The 23922-nt window shown below is 46.0% G+C and overlaps 10 protein-coding genes across 10 annotated transcripts; 5 read left to right on the forward strand and 5 right to left on the reverse strand.

Annotated features, from left to right (window-relative positions):
• Nucleotides 1-537: 537 nt before the first annotated feature.
• On the reverse strand, nucleotides 538-2332 carry SERLADRAFT_396828 (uncharacterized protein; the record flags this gene model as incomplete). The annotated part of the gene is made up of 6 exons (XM_007321391.1): nucleotides 538-1061; nucleotides 1132-1354; nucleotides 1413-1501; nucleotides 1553-1965; nucleotides 2019-2090; nucleotides 2142-2332. The coding sequence occupies 6 exons, from the start codon at nucleotides 2330-2332 to the stop codon at nucleotides 538-540; spliced, it is 1512 nt and encodes a 503-aa protein (XP_007321453.1).
• Nucleotides 2333-2899: 567 nt separating this feature from the next.
• Nucleotides 2900-5310, reverse strand: SERLADRAFT_350815 (uncharacterized protein; the record flags this gene model as incomplete). Its single annotated transcript, XM_007321392.1, has 11 exons — nucleotides 2900-2989; nucleotides 3048-3567; nucleotides 3621-3976; nucleotides 4028-4048; nucleotides 4107-4239; nucleotides 4291-4442; nucleotides 4498-4638; nucleotides 4691-4792; nucleotides 4857-4900; nucleotides 4955-5074; nucleotides 5136-5310. 11 exons carry the CDS (start codon nucleotides 5308-5310, stop codon nucleotides 2900-2902), a joined length of 1854 nt encoding a protein of 617 aa, XP_007321454.1.
• A 120-nt stretch (nucleotides 5311-5430) lies between these two features.
• Nucleotides 5431-9418, forward strand: SERLADRAFT_451685 (uncharacterized protein; the record flags this gene model as incomplete). Its single annotated transcript, XM_007321393.1, has 17 exons — nucleotides 5431-5487; nucleotides 5543-5556; nucleotides 5606-5644; nucleotides 5693-5730; nucleotides 5780-5861; nucleotides 5912-6209; nucleotides 6260-6428; nucleotides 6478-6854; nucleotides 6905-7018; nucleotides 7072-7162; nucleotides 7216-7319; nucleotides 7403-7407; nucleotides 7806-8163; nucleotides 8218-8505; nucleotides 8567-9013; nucleotides 9072-9115; nucleotides 9169-9418. 17 exons carry the CDS (start codon nucleotides 5474-5476, stop codon nucleotides 9225-9227), a joined length of 2541 nt encoding a protein of 846 aa, XP_007321455.1.
• A 294-nt stretch (nucleotides 9419-9712) lies between these two features.
• On the forward strand, nucleotides 9713-12718 carry SERLADRAFT_440916 (uncharacterized protein; the record flags this gene model as incomplete). Its single annotated transcript, XM_007321394.1, has 21 exons — nucleotides 9713-9766; nucleotides 9823-9896; nucleotides 9951-9976; nucleotides 10042-10109; nucleotides 10170-10339; nucleotides 10392-10444; nucleotides 10478-10515; nucleotides 10579-10596; nucleotides 10648-10671; nucleotides 10728-10891; nucleotides 10953-11103; nucleotides 11161-11196; nucleotides 11254-11345; nucleotides 11399-11496; nucleotides 11558-11650; nucleotides 11713-11843; nucleotides 11895-12043; nucleotides 12090-12183; nucleotides 12238-12437; nucleotides 12491-12512; nucleotides 12593-12718. The coding sequence occupies 21 exons, from the start codon at nucleotides 9713-9715 to the stop codon at nucleotides 12716-12718; spliced, it is 1881 nt and encodes a 626-aa protein (XP_007321456.1).
• A 113-nt stretch (nucleotides 12719-12831) lies between these two features.
• On the forward strand, nucleotides 12832-13319 carry SERLADRAFT_396841 (uncharacterized protein; the record flags this gene model as incomplete). The annotated part of the gene is made up of 1 exon (XM_007321395.1): nucleotides 12832-13319. One exon carries the CDS (start codon nucleotides 12932-12934, stop codon nucleotides 13100-13102), a length of 171 nt encoding a protein of 56 aa, XP_007321457.1.
• A 1774-nt stretch (nucleotides 13320-15093) lies between these two features.
• SERLADRAFT_417169 (uncharacterized protein) lies at nucleotides 15094-15958 on the forward strand (the record flags this gene model as incomplete). Its single annotated transcript, XM_007321396.1, has 4 exons — nucleotides 15094-15180; nucleotides 15249-15338; nucleotides 15397-15513; nucleotides 15566-15958. The coding sequence occupies 4 exons, from the start codon at nucleotides 15094-15096 to the stop codon at nucleotides 15602-15604; spliced, it is 333 nt and encodes a 110-aa protein (XP_007321458.1).
• Nucleotides 15932-16913, reverse strand: SERLADRAFT_474364 (uncharacterized protein; the record flags this gene model as incomplete). Its single annotated transcript, XM_007321397.1, has 4 exons — nucleotides 15932-16090; nucleotides 16197-16301; nucleotides 16360-16446; nucleotides 16499-16913. The coding sequence occupies 4 exons, from the start codon at nucleotides 16502-16504 to the stop codon at nucleotides 15992-15994; spliced, it is 297 nt and encodes a 98-aa protein (XP_007321459.1).
• Nucleotides 16914-17414: 501 nt separating this feature from the next.
• Nucleotides 17415-17826, reverse strand: SERLADRAFT_474365 (uncharacterized protein; the record flags this gene model as incomplete). Its single annotated transcript, XM_007321398.1, has 1 exon — nucleotides 17415-17826. The coding sequence occupies one exon, from the start codon at nucleotides 17761-17763 to the stop codon at nucleotides 17587-17589; it is 177 nt and encodes a 58-aa protein (XP_007321460.1).
• Nucleotides 17827-19781: 1955 nt separating this feature from the next.
• Nucleotides 19782-22155, reverse strand: SERLADRAFT_474372 (uncharacterized protein; the record flags this gene model as incomplete). Its single annotated transcript, XM_007321399.1, has 10 exons — nucleotides 19782-20134; nucleotides 20191-20276; nucleotides 20327-20485; nucleotides 20536-20675; nucleotides 20727-21004; nucleotides 21062-21271; nucleotides 21323-21399; nucleotides 21460-21539; nucleotides 21599-21881; nucleotides 21952-22155. 10 exons carry the CDS (start codon nucleotides 22114-22116, stop codon nucleotides 20038-20040), a joined length of 1575 nt encoding a protein of 524 aa, XP_007321461.1.
• Nucleotides 22156-22247: 92 nt separating this feature from the next.
• SERLADRAFT_474373 (uncharacterized protein) lies at nucleotides 22248-23918 on the forward strand (the record flags this gene model as incomplete). Its single annotated transcript, XM_007321400.1, has 6 exons — nucleotides 22248-22387; nucleotides 22444-22577; nucleotides 22639-23068; nucleotides 23119-23448; nucleotides 23501-23663; nucleotides 23722-23918. 6 exons carry the CDS (start codon nucleotides 22282-22284, stop codon nucleotides 23759-23761), a joined length of 1203 nt encoding a protein of 400 aa, XP_007321462.1.
• Between the last annotated feature and the right edge of the window lie 4 nt (nucleotides 23919-23922).

Here is a 23922-nt window from a genome sequence, read left to right on the forward strand (position 1 = left end):
AGCCCTATCAAAATAATGGCCAACCCCATGTACTTCTATTCTCCTTTCTAGGAGCATAGTCATCTTTTCAGATGGCTGCAAATCTTCGCTATGCGAGATTTGAGGGCTTTGCCCCTTTATAATTTTTTCCCAACCCCTCTCTTCGCGAGACGCTTTTGCCTAATTTTTTTTTTGTTCAAGCAAACATGTGAGGTTTTTCGGTGGTGAGTCTTTCTCCTTCTCTGTTTGTAATGATACTAATACGAATTCTTTTTTCCAGTGTGGCAATCATCTTCGATGATTCCCGTATCTTCCTAGTGGCCATGCTCATACTATACGCTCAAAGTCAACGCGATGGAGTCTGTCTTTAGGATTAAAGCGTTGAAACTGTCTCTTTAAATCTTGTCATACTTTTTGCAGTGATCCAACAATGTGAACCGATTATGGTTGAACAACATACCGAGCACTTGATTGAACGAGCGACACAATGAGCACAAAGTTTACTATCTTACAGAAGTTATTCAGAAGTTATTCGATGCGATAGATTAGGTCTGATGCTTATTCCTCCATTGCCCATTTGGGCAACCAATCTTCCCAATCTTCCCATTGCTTGTCCTCATGCGCATCAGGGTGCGGCTTACCGTCGCGATCCTTGTGGCGACGAGGGACCAAAAGTTTTCCAATGACATGAACGGCACCGTTCCTGGCAACCAGATCACTCAGACCCACATGTTGTCCGTTGACATGGAACTTGGTGAAAAAGCGAGGAGGACCGGGAATAGGAATGTTAATCTTGTATTTCTCGATTTTTACATGAATAGGGTGGTCTTCCAAGAACGTGGGCAACTTCGTTTCATACGAGTAAACGGGAGCCGGTTTGTGAGGTAATGGAGGGGGGGCGTGCAACCCAGAATCCATCTCAGACCTGCGAGAGATACCGTCAGGGTTGACATAACCGTCTGCATGTTCGAATAGATCTCCCCAAGCTCCACACGTGTCCATATCGATCTCTGGGTGTTCTTCGAGCATCTCTGCAAGAAGACCGCTCACGTCTTTTTCTGAAGTCGCATTATGAACATAGTCTACACCGAATAGTCAATCAAATTATTGCAGCGCCTCATATGTAAGCACTGACCTGTGTGTAAGATGAACTCAGCACAATATGGTACTGCAGTATTTTTTTCAAAGCTCTTTCTCCAAAGGGCGAGAATAAGTAGAACTGCAACTTCTTCGGCAACCTCTCGAACGACTTGGACGTGGGAGCGAAGAATGTAAGAGCTGGATTTCCTTCTACTACACCTTCTTTATCGCCGTGTCCTGGGGTGTACCGACGCTCTAAAGCACCAGTCAATCCTACACGTTGAAGCGCCGAAGTCTAGAAAACATGTAAGAATCTCATCTGAGGTATATGACAATCACAGACAATCACTTACCACAAAAGAGAAGGCCGACGGAACAAGGAAAAGTTCTTGGAAGACAGAAGGAGGAGGAAGTAAGGGGAGAGTTATGACATGGATGACACCTGGTGTTGTAACGTCAGCAGAGCCTTATAAGTGATCACGAGGACCCTGACCATTCTTAGCTGCAACATCTGGTCTGATGATTTCAGAAACGATGTTAACCTGCACGCGCGGGGGAGTATTCCTAGATTGGACAGATATCCGCAAGGGCTCGTAATCAAGAGATCCATCCTTGAGCGTGAGATTGGTTTGGAAAGTGGAATACTCCAACAACTTAGGATACGGGGTTTTCTCCGGGAGTATGTGATAAGCCAAAATGCCGCGAACGATCCTAGCAATGACCTTTTTACGGTGTTCCTTCTCGTCATCGTCCAACGGAGAGCTTTCAAGTTCTTCAACTTGCAAAACAAGTTCGCCCAAATTGCGAGCGACGCCATCATCAGTTGCGACATTTCCAGCAATTTCGTCGTGGCGAGGTCGGCGCGGACGAGGCAAACCTTTGTTCGGCACTGCGAAGAATGTGATGCTAAAATAACAAATCAATGTTTAAGAAATTTCAGTGAAATCTAGGAAGCGAACCCGGCAGTGGAGTCGTCGAGGAGTGATACCACCCTGTCACTCAAGTCGATTGCTTTAACCAAACGAGAAAAGCTGAAAACATATAAGAACGCATTTTAATAACCAAAGAACAGTATTCTTCACTTTTCGTCATCCTTCAAGGTCTGATAGATCGTTTTCTCCTCAGCCAAAGTTTGCTTCGTGCCCAGTGCGACTTGATGTCCATCTTGAGGACTAAACCAAGATCCACATGTTTTCCTGGCATATAGAAGGGGATCAGGGAGTGCCAAAGCACTCGCAGCGAAGAAGAGGGGTGTCAAAAGGTGAAGACGCATTTCTGAGAAAATCTGTGAACAGCTCTCAGTGTGAAGAGAGCAGGTTTGAAAGCCTCTCAGCGTCAGTTTAAGTGTCATTCTAGGCCAATTGGATCAGCAATCTGTCGTCATTACCCTGTCATTCCCGCAACTGCGCAATCCTGTGATTTGGGCGGGCCGCATCGACTGCGGTCGTCATTGAAATCTGAAATCTTATTATTTGAAGAGCATCGAGCCATTCAAAAGCCTCCTAAATGGAAAACATACCGCTATTCTGTTTGCGCAGTCCTCTTCGTCTTCCTCGTTTTTCTCATGCCCCTGATGCAATTAAACTCAGATAACGGCTGTGCAAAAGTACGTGCCTGTTCCAGCGATCCAAAAACGCTTGATCCTCAACGTTATGACGACACGTTTACCACGGTAAACTCAAACTATCAAACAGCGCTGGTTTGGTTGCCTAGAATAATGGTTTAAAAGCATCACAGAGTATTTAGATGATGAACGATTCAACTACACATTATAATTAGACTGAAAACGTAATGCTCGTCCAGAAAAGGAGTCCATAATGTGCCGCTATAGGTGATTCCTTTACTCTACCATCTGTCGGAATTTGTCCTGGATCTCCGTGTACAACGCATCCAATTTCTGTGTGATGGGTTCTTGACCTTGAGATGGCGACTACAAAGCATGTTTTTTAGTCAAATTCGCGCTGCGACATCATGTTGTAGCGACATACCTCGAACTTCATCTGAGACAACTTGAACATTAGATCGCTCGCCGAGTCTTTGATCTTGGCGAAAGTAAGGTCTCCTTGAGCTACTGCTCTCAAAGCTGCATCATGGAACCCGACGAAATTGCGAAGCATGGCCGTGGTCTTGTAGAAGGGGCAGAATCGATCGTATTCACTCATACCGTTCTGTTGCAAGAAATCATCTTTCAACATACGTGCGACCTCCAAGGTAATCTTATCATTCTCGCCAAGAGCACTCTTGCCCACCAGTTGTACGATTTCCGCGAGATCCTCCTCCTTTTGCAAAATCTCTTTTGTCTTCATGCGAAGCTCTACGAATCCAGAATGTGTCTTTTCATAGTATGGCTCCAGGATTTTCGTGTACTTGGAATACGACAAGTTCCAGTTGACGGATGGGAAATGTTTTCGCTGGGCAAGTTTCTTATCCAGACCCCAGAACACTTGCACGATACTAAGCGTGGCAGATGTGACGGGATCTGAGAAATCACCTCCAGGAGGGGAAACGCTGAACACAACCATGAGATAGATTCAAGCCTCTAAATCGAAAGAAATACTAACGCTCCAACGATAGAGACAGTACCTTGCCTCTGCGGACTTCCAAGACACTGGACTTTGCCTGCACGCTCGTAGAAGCTAGCCAGTTTAGTTCCGAGATAAGCAGGATAACCAGAATCAGCCGGCATTTCAGCCAAGCGTCCAGAAATCTCACGCAGAGCCTCAGCCCAACGTGATGTCGAGTCGGCCATCATCGATACGTTACTGCCTTGGTCACGGAAATATTCAGATAGCGTGATACCAGTGTAGATGGAGGCTTCACGAGCAGCCACAGGCATGTTGGACGTATTTGCCACGAGGGTCGTGCGTTTCATGATAGGCTCTTGACGGTCACCGACTTCCATTGTTAATTCAGGGAACTATTGAAACAAGTAACGTCAGACGTGAAATGATGATACCACCGAACTAACCTCCATTAAAACTTCAGCCATCTGAAGATTACAACGTGAGCCTCATACGCTATACGTGGCGACTGATGTCATCACAAACCTCATTTCCTCTCTCACCGCAACCAACATAAATGATAATATCACTATTAGAGTACTTCGAGAGTGCCTGCGAGATAACCGTCTTCCCACAACCGAAAGCCCCTGGAATAGCTGTGGTACCGCCTTGCACACACCTACGCGAACTGTTAGCTTTGTCCCGCTTAAAACTATATGATTACGCTTACGGGAACAAAGCATCGAGAATGCGCTGCCCAGTTAAAAGAGGATAGTCGGCAGTCTGTTTCTCCGTAACAGGTCGAGGTGCTCGGACAGGCCATAATTGCATCATAGAGTGCTTAGTAGTCTTGCCTTCGAATTCTGTCTCCAATATGGTGTCCTAGGTATTTGACAGATGAATAGGTAGCAAGACAGAGGTCAAATAAGAAACGAACGGCAACGGAATAGCTGCCTTTCTCCGCAATGTGCGTGATTGTGCCAAGCGCGCGTGGTGAAAGCATGATCTTGTGGTTATCGACCAGAGAGTTCTCATAGACGCCTCCGAAGATGTCACCGCCTGATATATGATCGCCAACCTTCACACATACACCTTTCAGATTGTGACTGCGATGACGGAGTTGTACTTACCTTGAACGATGAAGGATTGAAGTCCCAACTTAGCGATCGATCAAGTGCCTCAGTGTTGATACCACGGGGAATGTAAATTGACTTTGACAGCTCTTGAATTGACTATGGATATGTATGATATTGAGGGATTCCGATGATGCACTGTGTACCGAATAGGACAACTTACTCGAAGAGGTCGCTGAATGCCATCCACGATGTTGCCCATCAAGCCTAGGACAAATTTTCAGCCAATAGCTCTGTACCACGAGTTAATAGCTCATTTACCAGGACCAAGTTCTACACTCAATGGCTTTCCTGTGCGCAGCACGGGATCACCGACTGTTACGCCGGACGTCTCTTCGTACACTTGAATCGTCGCTTTGTCAGACTCTATGCGGATGACCTCTGTGATTCCCTCGTAAGTACTGGACTAAATTAGATACATGGATACAGATTTAAGGCATACCTCCTACCAGCTCATCGTGCCCGACGCGAACGAGCTCGTACATGGCGGCACCAATCATATTTTCTGCAATCACGACAGGACCTGAGACACCAAAAACTTGGCCAAATCGCGATTCACGCTCTTCATCTCTGATCTTCCTGAGGTCTCGTTTCGCATTTTGAAGGGCTCCTGCCATGGTATCGTTAATGCAGTCGTCGTCAAATGAGCTACCAGAGCTCAATAACACTATCCAGGTTTCTAAATCGGACTTTGATTATGGCGGATGTAGCCGAGGCGCGTTCGTGAGTAGTACGCTGACATACAGTGACGCGTCCTCCAACGCCTGTCCAGAACACATTATGCCACCAAAAGCGTAAGTACTTTTCTTCGTTCAAAGCCTTGAAATATGCTGAAGGCCTCGCTTTTAGTGACTGGGAGAAGTGTATGTCGATAGTAGCTACATTTGTGCATCCGGCTCATGTCTGTTATAGATCAGAAGAAGGTAGACGAGAAGGAGGAGAAGATTCAAGGTATTTGTCGTTCAGTACTTGTGGTGATTTACACTTACGCTTTCTCAGCGCTGGATGACAGCGATATCCAAATCCTCAAGACCTATGTAAGTCTTAATCGTTGTCATACCAGTGGTGTTTATTAAATGTCCCCAGGGTCAAGGTCCTTATGCAATGAAACTCAAAAAGATTGAGAATGACATTAAGGAGGTTCAAAAGCGTATAGATGAAAAGCTTGGTGAGCTTCTACCTATATCGACTTTTGTTTTCTATTGACATTCCTTTCAGGTGTCAAGGAGTCGGACACTGGCCTTGCGTCACCAAACCTTTGGGATCTCCCCGCAGACCGGCAGCGTATGGGTGAAGAGCATCCTCTTCAAGTGGCAAGATGCACAAAGATTATCCCGGTAGACCCAAAGGCAGCAGAAGCAGCCCGTTCTCTGAACCCTGCGGGAGCTGCGCAAGGACAGAAGGGTGCTGACGAACAAGACAAATATGTCATCAACATCAAGCAAATTGCAAAATTTGTTGTGGGTTTGGGTGAACGTGTTGCTCCTACGGATATAGAAGAAGGCATGCGTGTTGGGTAGGCTACTCCGTCTTTGACCTTTTGTCTCTGCTGATACGTTATCATAGTGTTGACCGAACCAAGTATCAAATACAGATACCACTGCCCCCCAAGATTGACGCCTCAGTAACAATGATGCAGGTTGAAGAAAAACCTGATGTTACATATTCAGATGTCGGTGGTTGCAAAGAGCAGATAGAGAAACTACGTGAAGTTGTTGAAACACCGCTATTATCAGTGAGTTTCGTCCCCTATGTATGCTTCTGATTCTAAAATTGTGGATTAGCCCGAACGCTTTGTGAATCTTGGAATCGACCCACCCAAGGGCGTTCTGTTATATGGCCCCCCTGGAACTGGTAAAACTCTGTGCGCCCGTGCTGTAGCGAACAGGACAGATGCTACTTTCATCCGTGTCATCGGTTCAGAGTTGGTGCAGAAGTATGTTGGCGAGGGTGCACGGATGGTTCGCGAATTGTTTGAAATGGCCCGGAGTAAAAAGGCCTGCATTATATTCTTCGATGAAGTGGACGCTATCGGAGGTGCTCGGTTTGATGATGGTGCTGGAGGCGATAACGAAGTGCAACGCACAATGTTGGAGCTTATCAATCAATTGGATGGTTTCGATCCCAGAGGTAATATCAAAGTATTGATGGCAACAAACAGGTACACTTCGTGTTTTGGCTTGCTTTGAATGTTCTCTAATTTTGTCATAGACCGGACACCTTGGACCCTGCACTTCTTCGACCAGGGCGATTGGACAGACGAGTTGAATTCTCGTTACCTGACAATGAGGGTCGGGCTCATATCCTGCGGATCCACGCACGAAGGTAAATTGCAGAAGTACCTAAGGTGTATGTGATTTCTCACCTTTAACGTTTAGTATGAGTGTCGAGCGAGATATTCGCTTTGACCTCATTGCTCGACTATGCCCAAATACAACCGGAGCTGAGTTACGATCGGTGGCAACAGAAGTGGGGTTTATCATTATCCTCCGTTATACTTTTACTGACCTGTGTTATTTCAGGCTGGTATGTTTGCAATAAGAGCACGGCGAAAAGTCGCTTCAGAACGAGATTTCTTGGATGCTGTTGAGAAAGTGGTGCGGCAAGGAACGAAGTTCTCTAGCACGTACGTGTTATTTCCTATCACTATACTACAGGAACTGATATCTCTCTTTTTACAGACCGCTTTATCAGGTGTATAACTAGTAGATTAGGTTACTGCAGTGTAAATGTATCGTTATACACTGGACTATTTTTTTTTATACGAATGAGTGAGCTGTTGAACATGAAGCCCTCGAATCTAGTTCTGGTTTATTTAGTAGATGTAGCAAGACACGTTAATAGATAATGGCTGTTCAACGTTCAAGTGGGGGCTGCCGATCCCAAATGTGGAATTGTGACTCGGAACTGCCATGGACCAGCCTCATATCTCGTTAGCTCCGTCCGTACGATGTTCGAGTCAATCATCTGTTTCTAGAGTTGTATCCTGAACTTTCCATAAATATGAAGCTGGCAAAAAGTGGACTGGCTCTGACTCGAATACATGTTTCACCACTACCGCCATGTCAATATCGACGGTTCCACGTCCGACGGGCTCCTGAACCACCGTCAGCGGAAGTGGCTCAGCTCCTTGCCAGTTTTGCATCGCATCCACCCTTACCTCTGACTTTATTGACACTTTTGTCCTTTGGCCGTCCTTTAACTCCCGAATCCGTGCTGAAATCTGTATCCTACGCTCTCTCAGAGATACCACGCCGACTGGCTACCCGCGTTCGCAACCTCGAGGCCCTTCCGTTTATCGTAGGCACAAACCCATATGTGGCGAATACCTTGACTGCTTACAGACAAAGCTTCGAGTGGTTGGCAACATATCCGCCAGTCAAGACTTTAGAGGAGAACGCCGAGTTTACTGCACAGCTGGAGCAACTTGTTACAAGCCATGCTAATGACATACCCACCATGGCAAAGGGGTGAGTGCCTTTTATGATATCTACGGCCATTCTGGTGCTCATTCAATTGAGCAGTTTTCAGGAATGCTCTCGCTATATGTCCCCTACGCAAATCAGTAGCTTCTTAGATGGTGCAATCCATAATCGCGTCTCTGTTCGGCTGATTGCAGAACAACATATTGCCTTATCTCAAGCACTTCAACGTTCATCTGGACATACATCTCATGATGGGGTGGTTGATATGGCATGCTCTCCTGCGAACATGGTGAAAATGTGTGGAACTTTCGTAAGCGAATTATGCGAGGCAACTCTCGGGGCTAGCCCAGTCATCGTCATTGATGGACATCCTGAAGCTAGGTTTGCGTGAGTAGCATTGTCATTCCATTAGAATAGAACTCCGTTTCTAACACCATTATTTTGTCAGTTATGTCCCAGTTCATCTAGAATATATTATCACAGAAATCCTCAAAAACGCATTCCGCGCTACAGTAGAGCATCATTACAAGACACACGGCCATTCACCTGCTCATAAGCTTCCTCCGGTCCAAGTCACTATTTCCCCAGCTCCCAGCGCTTCCGGCATTCCCTTTCTCTCCATAAGGGTTCGAGACCAAGGAGGGGGGGTATCACCCTCCAACATGGCTCGAATCTTCTCGTATGCCTTTACTACAGCAGGATATAATAGCGAACCTGATGATGGCGATGGTGGGCCTTATGCTGCTCAACATGTGGGAGGAAGTGCCGCTATAGGTGGTGGAGGTTCCGGCGAAGGTAACCTTTTTGGAGAGATCACAAGTAGAGGACTGCAGACCGGGCTGGGAACCATCGCAGGATTGGGTTATGGCCTCCCGATGAGCCGGTTGTATGCCAAGTACGTATCTTACAAATGCTCTGGGTGGTCTCATGATTTATGGACTTGCGTGCATTAGATATTTTGGAGGCTCCCTTGATCTCTTCTCTTTGGATGGGTGGGGTGAGTACACCACTGTGTGTGTGTTGCTTCTTACAGTGCTAACTAGCCTTTAGGAAGCGACGTATTTTTGAAATTACGATGCTTAGATAAAGCTAGTAACGCAGAGATATAACATGGTCTTGTGTTCTTATTCGTAGAATTTTATATGTGTTGCACCTGTTGCAGTTTTAATCTGTTCTCGTGTCTTCAGGTTTTTTCCCTTCGGTTTACTTTCTGCTACGCTTGGTGTATGAAGTACACAGTCATGTAATTTATTTCTCGATAATTTCCGAGACTTCGCTCGTCGTATCTAGATATCTGATGATAATGAGGGACTACGCTCATAGCTCCAGATTTTGCGTTCATTTGTATTCGCCAGTGGACGGGTGCAGATAAGCGCTGGTCGAGGTTTCAGGTAACCCCGCGGCGCATGATCATATGCTAGTTGTAAGGATCCCTCACTTCGAGCTTTTAATTTAAGACCTACCAGGCTAATAACAGGTCGTGAGGTAACATATCGAAATTTACCTCTAAAGCAAGTGCTTCTTGAACTCTGAATCTATCTATGATACAGGTCGATCTTACAACCTTTAGCTTTTTCGCGTTCAGAAAACGACCATGACGGATCAATCACTTGAAGATCTAGTTAAAGAATGGTTGAGGCTCGATAAGGTACTTTCGCTGTCGAGATTTCTTGCTTATATTCACAACAACAACTACTCATCTAGAATTCATCAACCAGAGCAGAAATTGAGCATCTGTGGAAGAACGATGCTATAGAGGAGCTAGAAAGACGAATGAGGTGCTCATCTCAACCTTAAGCTATCATAGCCATATCTTACCAGCAATTAATTAGGCCGCGCATCGAATTTGGTACAGCCGGTATGTTTTTGTCTTTCTCGATCGAATGGTCGTGTTGGCGGGGCAGCTCTGACATCATTCGAAAGGGTTAAGGGGGAAAATGGAAGCCGGCTGGTCTCGAATAAATGACCTTATCGTCATTCAAGCATCACAGGTAACTATATCATTACGATCTTTCATATTACTTGTTCAAGCATTAAACCCCTCCGAACAGGGACTGTGTGCTTATGTCCTTGAACACGTCGACAACGTCATCAATCGAGGTGTGGTTGTTGGGCATGACCACAGACACAACTCGGAACGATGGGCCCAGCTAACAGCTGCTGTATTCATCGCCAACAACATCAAAGTTTATCTCCATCGAGGTCTCGTACACACCCCACTGTGAATTTATGCCATGATGTTGTTTTCCGCACCTAATTATCTTTACTTTTAGGGTGCCATTCACAGTGAAGCGAACACATGCTGCATGCGGTATCATGATCACAGGTCAGTTATGAAATAACTCATTATTGATCCTAGCTGAAAGAGAGGCTATGATAGCAAGCCACAACCCTAAGGTAAGTGCATACAAGGATTCATTTCAGGCATTATATTCACATTCAAGGAATTAAAATATGCAGCAAGATAATGGTTATAAAGTGAGTACTTTCTGTTTATCCTAGGTTATTATGTTTCTTGATATCGCTCAGGTCTACTGGGAAAACGCAGTCCAAGTGCGTGTATCTCGTTCTCAGATCACCGTTTTAATCGTGCTTACCATTTAACAAAGATAATCGGACCGCACGACAAGGGCATTTCAGATTCAATCAAAGTCAATCTCGAGCCTCTCGCATGGACGACAGACCAGATTCACGCCAGCGCACTGTGCCTAGATCGGACACAGGAGATGGAAGACGAATATTTCTCAAGTCTGACAAGCCTCAACATATCCAGGTCAGTTGATCCAGCTTAAGTTTCTTTTCCAAGAAGTGTTTTCATCGACGACGATGTATAGATCACTGAATTCCGCTAGCGAAATAAAATATGTGAATACCTCTATGCATGGTGTCAGTCATCCATTCGTGTCCAGGGCCTTTAAAACATTCGGATTCGCCCCATTTATTCCGGTGAAGGAGCAGCAAGAGCCAGACCCTGAATTTCCAACTGTGAAGTTCCCCAATCCAGAGGAGAAAGGCTCGTGTTCATTTGTCTAGCAACTATAGGTATATAATGCTTATTGTTATATCTCAGGAGCCCTCGTGAGATCTTCCGCCAGTCGATAAGATAGAGTGAACTGGTAGCTGACGTCCTTTTAGAACTTAAGTCTTGCAACAGCTGAAAAGGAAGACGCCCTCTACGTGCTTGCTCAAGATCCTGATTCCGACCGGTTCACAGCGGCAGAGAAAGGGTGCGCACTCTTAACATATAACCGTCTCCATAATAATTATAGAGGTCCGCCAGACATGATGGCGAATGGTTCACGTTTACGGGAGATCAACTTGGTGCATTGTTCGCGGCTCAGGTTCTAGAGCAATACAAGTACAGTGGCAAGCCTCTGAGTATGTATTTCTCCTTTCCTCGGTGCATAGAGACAGGGATTTTACTAGCATAAAACTACAGGTAGACTGGCCATGGTTGCATCAACAGTCAGCTCCAAGATGATCGAGGCCATGGCGTCCGTTGAGGGTTTCAAGTTCGTAGAGTGTCTGACAGGTTTGTTTGCTACCTTTTTGTCCCTCCCAGCTCGCTAGTTGAAATATTCCTTATATGGCTAGGCTTCAAGTTCATCGGTAATACTGCGCTAGACCTCGTTCGTGTGGGGTATGAAGTGCCTTTTGGATACGAGGAAGCCATTGGTTACATGTTCGGGTCTGAGATTCGAGATAAGGATGGTGTTGCTGCCACGGTCCGTACACATTTAGATCTGATATTGAAGTGTGCTGAACATGAACGACAGATGGTTTTCGCTCAACTTGCAGCAGGGTTACGGCAGCGAGGCCGGACAGTACGAAGTCTCTTAGAAGAGTTATACGAAAGGTCCGTCTTCGAATATACTGGGGTGCCACCTATGAGTGACGTATCTATCGCAGATATGGGTACTTTGAGGTATCGATCGCCCAATTACTGATTTCGACAAGTTGTTGACATTCAGAAATGGATTAAAGACGAGAAATAGCTACTTCATTTGCACAGATCCCAAAACCGTCGAAAACATCTTTGATAGGATTCGATCCTATGGTCCACAGGTAAGTCTTCGTCCAGCGTCGGCATTTCAGCTTCTCATGGAACATCCATCCTAGATGACTAAATCTCTCCCTTCGTATCCGCCTTCGATTGCGGGACTCACTATCACTAGTGTAGTAGATCTGACAGAAGGCCACGGCTACGATAGTAACACGCTGACTTGCGAACCAGTTCTTCCACTATCTTCAGGGCAGATGATCCAGTTTAGGGCCAAATCAGACACTGAGGATGGGACCAAAATTGTGTTGACAATAAGGTCGGATGTTCTTTATCGCAGTAAGAGATCTACTCACCTTTGAACGCCCACAGAACTAGCGGAACTGAACCAAAGGTATGAGATACTCTTGACACGACTACCACATCGCTGATCAATTGCTCTTCAATCCTTCATGGCCCGTTTACTGAATGTAGATCAAGTATTACTTGGAAGGAAATGGCAAAAATGCCAAGGAGGTGGGAAGACTTCTTCCGCTCGTCGTAAGAGAACTGGGAGAGGTGTGGATGGAAGCAACGAAAAATGAACTAGGGCAACCGTAACCATGTAAAGTGATCTGTAGAAGGACAGTGTCATTTTGGATGGTGAACTGAAATGCACGAGATGTCCCCCCATGACCAAATCATGCGCAGCATAGAGTACAGGCAGGCACATGGGGCGAGATGAAATGACCACGTTCTAGCTCTGGGCGATTAGATTATGGCGTCCATAATTGTATGATTGGCCAAGCTAGTGATCGAGGAAGGGGGTCCAAGATGCGGAAGGGGTGTAAACGTTCAGGGAACGGCCAAAAATCTCGCCGTCCACTGAATATGCGTCGAGGATGTTTCAAAGGCATCAGAAAACGCTGTTATCATCGCGTGGATGCCCCAGAGCCTTCTAAAAAAAATGCTATGGTGTTCCATATGACTGAAAAGCAGGGATGAAGTATAAAGACGGGGAGGATGCAGTGGAGCACGTATAACGAGCTGAAGGTGGAGAAGTGGTGTCGATGGTCTTTGCATTGTTTTCCAATGCACTGGACTGTTTGCAATAAATGTATCCCGATGAAATGATCATTCTGGTCTCTAGGCTGGCCAGAAAGCTAAGAGCTAAATAAGCGGGTAAAAAAAAGGAAATAGCGGTACAGAAAATAGGGACAAGCCTGGCTTGTGAGTGGCAGTTTTGGTGGCCATGCCTGCCTTTGTTTGCGCTGCGGTGAGACACGCTGGGTTTCCGGGTGACGGAGAACCAAATTCAGAATAACATTCCCTCTTGCTTGTCTCGTCGAGGGGCATAACCTGCATCGCTGGTGAGGTGTATGGCGTGGGGGTTAGCCATCAGACCGTCAGCACTTCCCCATAACTTCAAACTGGTATTTGCGGTGGTGGGGCTCATGTCTTGCAGAATCTTGCTCCCTTGATCTCTTGCTCTTGTTTTAATTTTGCTGCACACCTCGCACATCTCTCGGTCAGCTCTATGGGATCAAAGAATAGCTCACACATTTTTGGGTTGGCACCGACATACTGCATTTCTTGACATCGTCTAGCGACGGCAGCAATTCACAAACGACACCGTCGAAAAATCTGACAATGGGTTAACCGACAACAGTCTTGCATACTCTTCATTTTGCAGCACGCCAGTAACCTGGACCTTGATTCAAACTTGACTGTCGATATCTCTGATCTTGTCGTGCTGGGCGCTTTTCTTGAGGGGTACGCACAACTCATAGGACGATGCAACCAGCTGCCATTCTTGACACTTGAGGTGCGTTTCTCACACGAAACATGCTTTTATTCTTGAGCTTTGAAGTGGGTTGATTGCATGGCATGGCACAACTTGCGTGCTGGGACTTTCATGTTGATGGGCGTCGCACATCACAATAGTTGAAGGGGGGAACAGTCTTTGTTGATTCATATGTTCTTCTTGAGTCAAACTTTTGGTGTATCTTGATGATTTTATGGGCTGGACGAGTATTTGTTGAGTTTCATTCATGGGACTGACATTGATCTGGATAAAAACTCGCCTCTTTGTTGCGCGCCCATTGATGGCGCGCTCGTGACGTGACAAATTAGGTCACGTTGCGCCGTCACGCGTCGCGTGCTGCCCAGCCATCTTGCTGGATACATCCCTGTGCGTTGCCTTCAGAAAGATTTTCCTAGACAAATTTTTGGGGTGGAGTCAACGGACACAGGATAACGTACAGTTGGGATTTAGTGCTGCTTGCTGGGTGGTCATGGGATATCTCGCTCTGAGTAGGAGAGTCTCACTTGGTTTCATATACGTGCGTTTGTGCACTGGTATGCTGCACCTGGATGGGACGTTGGTGCAGCTCCATCTGTCTTTGCGTTGGGCTTTCTCTGTAGCGTCGTTGTAATTGCTTAGATCTCGTGCTGAACGTTTGTTGCTCACATTGCTAGGACATCTGATACGCCAGATCCCATTCTTACTTCTCACGTGAGAAGACTTAGGACTGTCCTGGCGTCTCAGATGTTCTTGCTGTTGCGCAAAGCACGCCCGTGCACATGTTCGAACTTCGTATCGATCCTAGATGTGTCCAGCGAATGGGGCATGGAGGATTGCATGGGGAGAGGGCTATTGGCGTTTGCCTCCGCGAGTGCGGAAGCTTTTTTTCCCTGGTTGACACCTGAATGCCGATCAGTTATTTGGCCGTGGGCCCATATACAGAAAATGGGAACCCCCCACTGCAGTAATAGGAAAGTCCGCCTTATGCAATCCCGACGCAGGGTCCTCAGATTGAGATTGCGGAACATGCCAGTGGGGTTCTAGCTCGGCTTTTTGCCTCCCTCTTTTTTGACTTTTTTCCTCATCTCCACTTTACCATCCCGAATACCGAACTGCTATATAAATGGCCAAGCTCACTTACGCTCCTTATCCTTCCTTTACTCTTGTCATCTCCCAAAATCAATTTTCTACAATGCGGTTGCCTGCTTATCGCTCTTCATACATGCTTCGGTACCATCCGTACCCACGGCTGTCTCTCAGCCATCACGAAACGCTCATGGTAACGTTCTCTTTGGCATTACCTGTGCTTATCCCACTTTTCACTTATTTTTTTCGCTCTTTTAAAAGGACACAGTTGACGAACGTGACTCGCCGTATGGGGAATCCGACTATAGCGACAGGTTTCCTGCTCTCTTCCAACTAGGAGCACCCTGCCTTGTATGTCCGTTTCTGCGATTTCGCTGTTTGATATTAAAAGACTTTCCATACCGACTAGCCGACGATAGACGAGTACGATGAGGCAGCGGTGAATCTGGAAGCAGCTCTCGCGTTTGAGGACAAGCTGAGCTTCCGCAAGAAAATTTTCAGACGTCGATTCGTCCATATAGTATTGGTACGAGTCACTTTTTATCTTACGTTGCTTTTTTGCCAATCTTTTTTGACAGGACCTTGCATTGTCTATTAAGCGCAAGCTCAAGATGTGAGGCAAGGTCACACACGTTCTCTTCGCTAATGTAATCTGTACCACTTCGCCAACCGCCGTTCGTTATGAATAACTGTACTCATTGAAATACACATTTATCGTTACAATGTATATATAATCCACACATTTATAAGAATTTTCTTGGTTTTCGTGATAGGTTACTAGAGCCGCTGAAGTAAATTGTTTGGAGATCTCCAAGACAGTGATGTAACGAAACAATTCATCACGATGACTTCAGCGTGTTCGACGAAAGGACATCGTAAATATCACTACTACACACTCACGGTTCTCTATAATTAAATATGCTTAACGACAGCTTTTCTCTTCGTTGAGTTCATGGGCATTGGGTGCCATATATGTACCGTAGATAAATTAAGAAATATTATGGTTACCAACTTGCGGCGGTGCGGTTCAATGAAAGAGCTAAGAAAGAAGCCGTATGTGGTGGAGGGGTTCTCCCGAGTTCAATTGGCATAAGCCTTCTAAACTCGCGTTTGACACAGCAAAAAAACCGTCACTCGTCGAGCCACAGCCTTGTGAACAAAGTGTTAGCAACGCAAACGGTGAGGCAGTGTTCAGGCGAGGAAACGCACCGCAACGTGGTCGAGACAACATGTGTGGCGCTCGCGCACAGGCTCCTGATCCATTGACAAGGTAGCGACCTCGTCCTCATCCTCGTCTTGTTCGCTTATTGTTGGCTGAGAGTGACCGCCTGTTAGCCGTTGCTATAGATGATACTGTTGTGCTCGTGCTTACAAGGAGAACTGCCCGTATCTGGGCCGTTCGGACGTCATTGACGTCTGCATAATTGATAGACAAGGGTTTGTACACGGTTTCAGATTCCTGACCGAGTCAGCACCTAAAATAGTGGGAGTGTCAATATAAATACTCTCACCATCATTGATGGGGTGTCAGACAATGAGGCGATATATAGTTCTCGAAGTTGTTGGATTCAAAAGAGGTAAAACTGAACGTGCGTTTCTCTGAAGGTTTCGGAGGCCTTATAAAATGGACGGTACAAAAAGAAGACCTTTTTTCATGGGAGGGAATCTGTTTTGACCGGTTTGCCCTTCTTTCTTGCTGCTGCCCTACTCTCTTGCTGGAAAAGGCATAGATAAAAATTTTAACCGGTCAAACGGACAGTAAACATTGAATCCACGGAGGCAAACACGAAAAAAAGGGGGCCGTTCCTCTAGGTACTTTCCATGCTCAATGTGGTAGGAAAGCCTCGGCCCTCGAGCGGTGGGGTTCAATTGATGTGAGTTATGGCATGTACGGGGAATACGGGTTTGGGTGCATGTTGCGTGTTTAGATCCTCTTAGAGGCCACGGGCATCACAAGCACAACAATGTCCACGAGCGCGTGGAGTTAGGTGCCTTTAGCGGGCACATTTTTCTGGAACGACGTATCGTAACGTCGTAGCCATCGAAAGGAAAGGAAAGAAAAAGGGAGAATTAAAGAAGACAGAAGAGAAAATGAGACGTTGGAGATCGTAGAGACTATGGTATATGCATAGCACGAGGATAGTTATCTTTATATAATTCCTTCCATTTTATTTGCGACGTTGACGAGCAACAATCGTACCATAGTACGGACGTACAGTACCTCTCCAGGAAGGAAGACGACGATGTAATAGCCCATGTCTGGTAACAAGCGCCATAAAAACGCGTGTTCTTCTCCTCATACACATACACAACGCCAGAAAAAACACTATTCCAACATCGCCAACGGCCCAAAAGACGTTCACTCTTGCCTGTAGTAAATGTGTACAGGCAAGAATAGTCACGGCAAAAAAATGGAGTAGTCCACGAGAAGACGTGCGTGCCTGCTCTCCCGTGCAAGATTGATAGACACCTCCAGCTTTCGTATGAGCCCATATACGAATAGCTCGAGAGAATAGACTCGAGCTTGCGGTACTTGTTCTGCAGAGGAGGGAAAGAAGGAGTAACCTAAGATAAAACGAGAGGTCACGAACATGTGGGTTCATTCCCTCTTAAACAACGCTGAGCGATACGATTCCAACACTTCCATCAGCATACCGAGTAATACTGCGCATTGTCTGCAGCACAACCTGCAGGCAATATGACCAAGACGCAGTAGCCCAGATGAAAAATGCCAAAGCCACGACGAGCCCCATAAAAATGTACATTCACTCCCCATCGCAACAGCACAAATAAAGACGAACGGCGCATTCTCGATAGCAGAACGAGAAGATTGTGGTCCATCCTCGCCTCCGTTCTCAGGGATTGGAGAATTCCAGGGCCATAACGTATGTCAAAACAGAATTGCAAGCAAATGTGCGCCCATCCTCCCACATACGAAGCTGATATAGATGATTCCAGCGCTTTGTACAGGTATCCCAGAGAGATTCGAATCTTGTGTGGATGGTACACAAGTAAAAGAGGGCCGCAACGCAATGACCCTTGCCATAGCAGTAAAACCCCATGCACATGACGCTCACTCTTGCCTGCAGTACTGCATGCAGGAGAAAGCATTTCAAGAGTGACAACGTCACGTGATATTAGCGTGACTGATTGCGTCACATCACAATCCATCAAACAGGCAAGTGGGATTAACATGGACGTGTATGCAAAGAATGAAACTGAATAGGGGCCTATTGAAAGTCATAAATCGATAGGTTGAAAGAAAGTCATGCTCAGCATTGCAAGAGAACATCCCCCTCTTCCATTGTCAGAACATCTCGGCCAAGTTTTAAAAAAATACTTGCGATATCAACGTCGCACTCAACGTGGCGAATATATTGCGAAGAAAAAAGGAGAGGAATGGTAGGTCTAACGGAGGAGTGCGCACCTTGATGAATGTTCAGAGATAGTACATGAATGCATCGCCGTTCGTGGACGATAAGTCATTTCTGCTCTGTGTCCTCGCGGTCTTGCGATAGGGCCTAAGGCATCCAAGACGTCGTCCAAATCCAATGATACGGTAGGGCGGGCCCGGGATACCTGTTGCATAGCAAGTAGACAAGGCGATTTCGTACCTTGGGCCACGGGATAGAATTTTCACGGTTTCGCTGGGGTGCCATGTCACCAGTATGCACGATATTCGACCTCGTCTTGATATTACCATCCATCCGGTCTTATGTCCAATGCGTGAGCTACCCATCGCCTTAGTCGGTGGGCGCCAGTTGTATGAGCCACTGTTAGGTGTTCAGTGATTTGTGGAGCGAGAGCCGGCGTCGAGTAGGTGGGGATCATCCAGAAAGCCAATTCGCCGAGAGCCAAGACTAACGGTACTAATCCTCAAAGATAACGATATGGTGGATCCATAAAACCTCAGCTCTTGCTTCGGACTCGAGAACATATTAAATGTGCAAGCAAGCAAGTCTCTGAGACTTGGACCGGAACCCCGGACAATGGAACCCTGACAACCGAAAGTTATGACCGCGAGCTCCGCTAGCCAGCAAATTGCAGCGTATATTCGCCACCTCTCTCAGACTCAGACTCTCTGTATTTTATTTCTGCCTCTCCCCCTCATCGTTTACCGTCACTATATTATTGCCAGTGACATGGAGTAAGTAGTGACATAGAAACCGAATATCTAACATCTCCTGGGTTATTACACCTGCTATCCACTTTCACCACCGCCATTTTCTTTATTTTGTTGTTCAACTTATTTCAACTTTCCCTCTTTTCCCTCCTACTATTCATCCATATTATACCGGACTCATGTCTGGTACAAACGGTTGATGGCAGTTCCCAAGCTCAACATTATCTCCTCGTTTCTCTACTTCGAAATGCCTTTCCTCAGAGGCCAACGGACGACACTCCAAAAAATCCATTAACTCTCATGCAGTCTTCAAGACTATTTACTCATCTTTCGAAGGAAGCCGCCACGACCCCTCATCCCCCAGAGTATTATCAGCCATCGATACATCTGATTTCATTTCCCCGATATGGAATAACTGGCCGAAAGATGTATAGTGTTGCAACACAAACAGACACCTACCTGGATGTGTAGACGATGCTAAAGGCGGGACTCGCCTGATTCCATATTCTAGATTGTAGACGCCTCTACGGATGCCGCCGAGCTACTTTGAAAAAAGAAATACTTCGGCATGTAGCTTTCACATCAAAAAGCATGGGACAATTTTGCGACAGAAATATACCAGGCTCGATCGTGCGCACTTTAATCATCCCCTCGCTGTCCAGCCAATGTATCGGTGGAGAAATGCAGCTCCTTCACGTATCTTCCTTTTACAGGCTTGCTTCGCTTTCTTCCTCGCACACGAAGGGCGTAACACAAAAGAATTCGGTGACATAGTTCGTTATCTTTCATAACAATGTGGCAATAAACAACGCCAGTCTCAACATACGTATCATGCTTAACGTTTCCTCGAAGTAAATGTCTATCTACACTGCACCATGGGTACATGTCGCGGCTCGAAAATGTACTGGAAAATCAACTTTGCTCATGTCACCGGAGACGAAGTTTGCGGCGTGACTCGAGCTCCTTCGCTCGTTTCCACACATCGGTTGATAATTCGCTCTCATATAATGAAAGGGCCAGTAATCTATCCAGTTCATCAGTCATGGATGTCCTAGGCTCAAATCATCAATGATCACAAACCTTGCCACGGTCATTAAATGTATAAGATCGTCGACAGTAATGGAGTTGTCACGTTTTCGTTGTTCTACAAAATCATCTTGTATGTACTGGCACCAACCTCAGACTTGAACAAAATGAGGGAGGATGGAGAACGCACCGTTGATGTCTTATCTGCTACCTGCACGTTACCGGCCTTGGCGCCAGCCACTAGACGCCTGAATGCTATCAGTTCGTCTGTGGCTGGCATCTTGATTTGATCTTTGGCCCTGTACACGTTCTCCGAAGATATTATTTGTAACGGGATATTGATACTGGTCTATGGTGGTCTTATGAGGGAAGGACGTGAACCTAGCCAGTATCACTGACCTGGAAAAATGCGCTTTTTCGTCCTTCACTGAGCACAATGAAGGTCATATCCGTCTGGAAAGAGAATCTGCTGTATGGAAACACATATTCAAGCGACTGAGCATTCATGACCTCTTGCACAGCCTTGACATTCATGACGCCTAGATGCCAATTCAGTTGACATCTCCATATGTGGGATTACGGAAAGAAACCTTTTTCGACGACTCGACCTTCTTGGATGCCACTCTCTGTGAAGAGGAAATTTGTTCCTCGAGGGACTTGTAGAAGGCCAGAGTGTAAAATCTCTTCTCTACTTTCTGGGGCGAAATTATTTTGATTGAGCACATCCAGTGTCAGGGGTACGGTGATAAACATGGGTACAATTTCCGAGAGGACGTGGGTTAATGATGGGATAGATGAAGGATTTCGTGGTTGAGGGAAGCGCGATAGAGTAAGAGGGGGAGGTAGGAGGGGCGGTGTGCGAGATTTTCTGTATTCCATGGTAAGCCTGAACGAGTCTCGTCAAAAGACAGACACCAAAACTTACACCCTGGCGATGATAGCCAGCAAGACCCATTCCGCTGCATCACGGTCTCCTCCAAGGGATTCTTTAGATATCCAATTAATAAGATTATCCCGGGTTTCAGATATATTTGGAACCGGAGGCCCCAGAAGTTTTTCAACAGCGGGTTGCGGTTCATGAAAGAGGACATGTAAAGTGGGCACTTCCGGTGGTGAATCCATTTCGAGATAAATACTTCCTTCAGGGTCTGAGAATCAGGCGCAAGGAGATAAGAACACAACGCACGGTTCTGACGTTAGTATGCCGACAAAATTGACAATGTCAGTTGGTTTTATGTTTTGCGCTGCAGAATGGTCGTATATCTTGTAATTTTTGTGTGTTTTATAGACATATAATTGAAATAAGCAATACTTTGAGCCCACCTTCACTTGAACACCGACATGAGCAGCACCTGGTATTGGAAATTTATGAGGTTGCGACGGTTGATGAGAGGTATGTTGCGCTATCAGAAGTCAAATAATGGGATTCATAGAGAAATGGAACGAGTGAGTTTCAGCTTACAGGTGTTCGAACTTTCGGATTCTCGAGCGTGCCAGGCTGTTTCACCGGGTATGGAGACAGCCCAAAGCACAGTGCACTCCCTAAGGCTTGAGTAGTCTATATTATGAGCAGTGTTATTTCCTGCCAAGTCTTCAGTATTACCCCATCCGCCACATTTGTTTCCTTTGAGTTTCGCCAGATACATCTCTGGTGAAGCAGATGTATCTTGCACCATTGCACGGAAACGGACGAGAGATCGTTCGGGAAATGATTCCGGAGGGTTGATGACACTAAGATAAGGGACCTGATAATATTTTACAATATATGATTTGTATAAATCGCGCAAATCGCATAAGGGGGGTAGAGATACGAACCTCGCGCACTGTGTCCCTTGTTTTCAAGAGAATATCAGAGAAATACTTCGATACAGCCTTCGGGAACTCGTCGCCATGGCCTGTGATGTTTCCCTTGTCATTGTAGAAGTCCTGCAGGACGCTTGTAGGGCTTTTGAGGGCGTCTACGAGCAATGCTGAAACCATAATGACTATGAATGAAACGCGCTGGTCTTCGCGGTCACGGTTTGCCTAAACCGCGCCACTGGACGTGATTCATTAGGGAATGCTTACATAAGCGACTGTGCGATGGCGGTGAGTTGCGCCGACGAGGCTATTCACAGGTTTCCCTTACAACTTGTTCCCAACGACATGGCTCTCTTCAGCAGGAAGAAACGGCAGGACGAAAATGCAGACAACAGCCAGGATTCAACCACTGAACGGAAAAAAGAAAAGGGTGGCTGGAGAAGGCCAGCAAGTATGACCAGTTTATTAAAAGTCGTGGTTACATATCTCATGTCTCAAATGCACCAGATACCGCTTTCAAGCAACAGCGGCTGAAGGCCTGGCAACCCATTCTGACACCAAAAACGGTTCTCCCGACATTTTTTATCATCGGCATACTCTTTGCGCCAATAGGTGGTTTGCTTATATGGGGCAGCAGTCTGGTACGTCGCTTCCAGTTTCTATTCTACGAGCGAGCAAATAGACCTATAACCTTCCCCACAGGTATCGGAAATGACCTTTGATTACACCGATTGTTCAAACTTGACACCCCAGTCGCCCAGCTCGACCTTGAATTATGTCGACATGCCCACATATTCTTACAATCTTCGTTCATCAGACTCTGGGAAGAGCATCCAAGCACCTCAGTATGCTTACGTTGTCGACTCAAATGCTCCTCTGAATCAAACTCAACAATGTCACATGCAATTCTCCGTCGTTTCTGATCTCGGGCCTTCGGTGCTAATGTACTATAAGCTTACAAATTTCTTCCAAAACAATCGGCGCTATGTGCAAAGCTTGGACAGCAATCAGCTGCAGGGTAAATACGTCAGCGCAAACAGTCTCAGTTCCGGAAATTGCAAGCCTCTCGCAGTGACGTCAGATAACAAGGTTATTTACCCGTGTGGTCTTATTGCCAACTCGCGTTTCAACGGTACGTGCCGTCGCAAGGGCATATATGCATAGTCTTTAACAGCTCTGTAGATTCTTTCTCTGGTTTAACCTTGCTTAACCCATCCCCAAACGTTGCTTCGATATTTAATTTCACAGATAATGGTATCGCTTGGCCAGGCGAAGCGAAAAAATATGCAGCTGCACCTGGCTACCCGCTTGATCAGATTGTACCTCCTCCGAACTGGATGGCACTGTACCCTAACAACTACACAAATTCCAGCCCTCCACCGGATTTAAGTACCGACTACCATTTCCAGAATTGGATGAGGACAGCTGGTTTGCCTACTTTCACAAAATTGTACGGGAGGAATGATACAAGCGTGTTGGCCGCTGGTCGTTACGAAGTTGTTGCATATATGAGTAGGTTCTTTATCTATACTTGCCACTAGGTCAGTATCTGATACTGTTCTAGACTTCCCCGTTCAGGGATACAAGGGAACGAAGGCATTGGTCATCTCAACAGTATCATGGATAGGAGGTAAAAACCCCTTCCTTGGATGGGCATACGTTGCAACAGCGAGCCTTTTCGTCTTTCTCGCACTTGCTGGTACTGTGCGACACCTCATTAAGCCAAGGTAAGGTTTTGCATCATTTAAAAAATGACTAAAACTTTTCTGATATGTCATCACACAGGCGCCTGGGAGACATGTCGCTTTTATCTTGGAATCGATAGATTAGAAGTTGTCATTATTGGATGGACAATGTCATGTATTGGAATCTATGACCTCTCTTTGTAATACATCAATCACATAACTTATTTAACGTGGGGAACATCCTTCAAGTCCAATCTAACTAGGATGTATTGCATCCACGTCAATATCTTCGTAATAAGCA

This window comes from Serpula lacrymans, assembly GCF_000218685.1.
Source record: "Serpula lacrymans var. lacrymans S7.9 unplaced genomic scaffold SERLAscaffold_11, whole genome shotgun sequence".
Lineage (NCBI taxonomy): Eukaryota > Fungi > Basidiomycota > Agaricomycetes > Boletales > Serpulaceae > Serpula > Serpula lacrymans.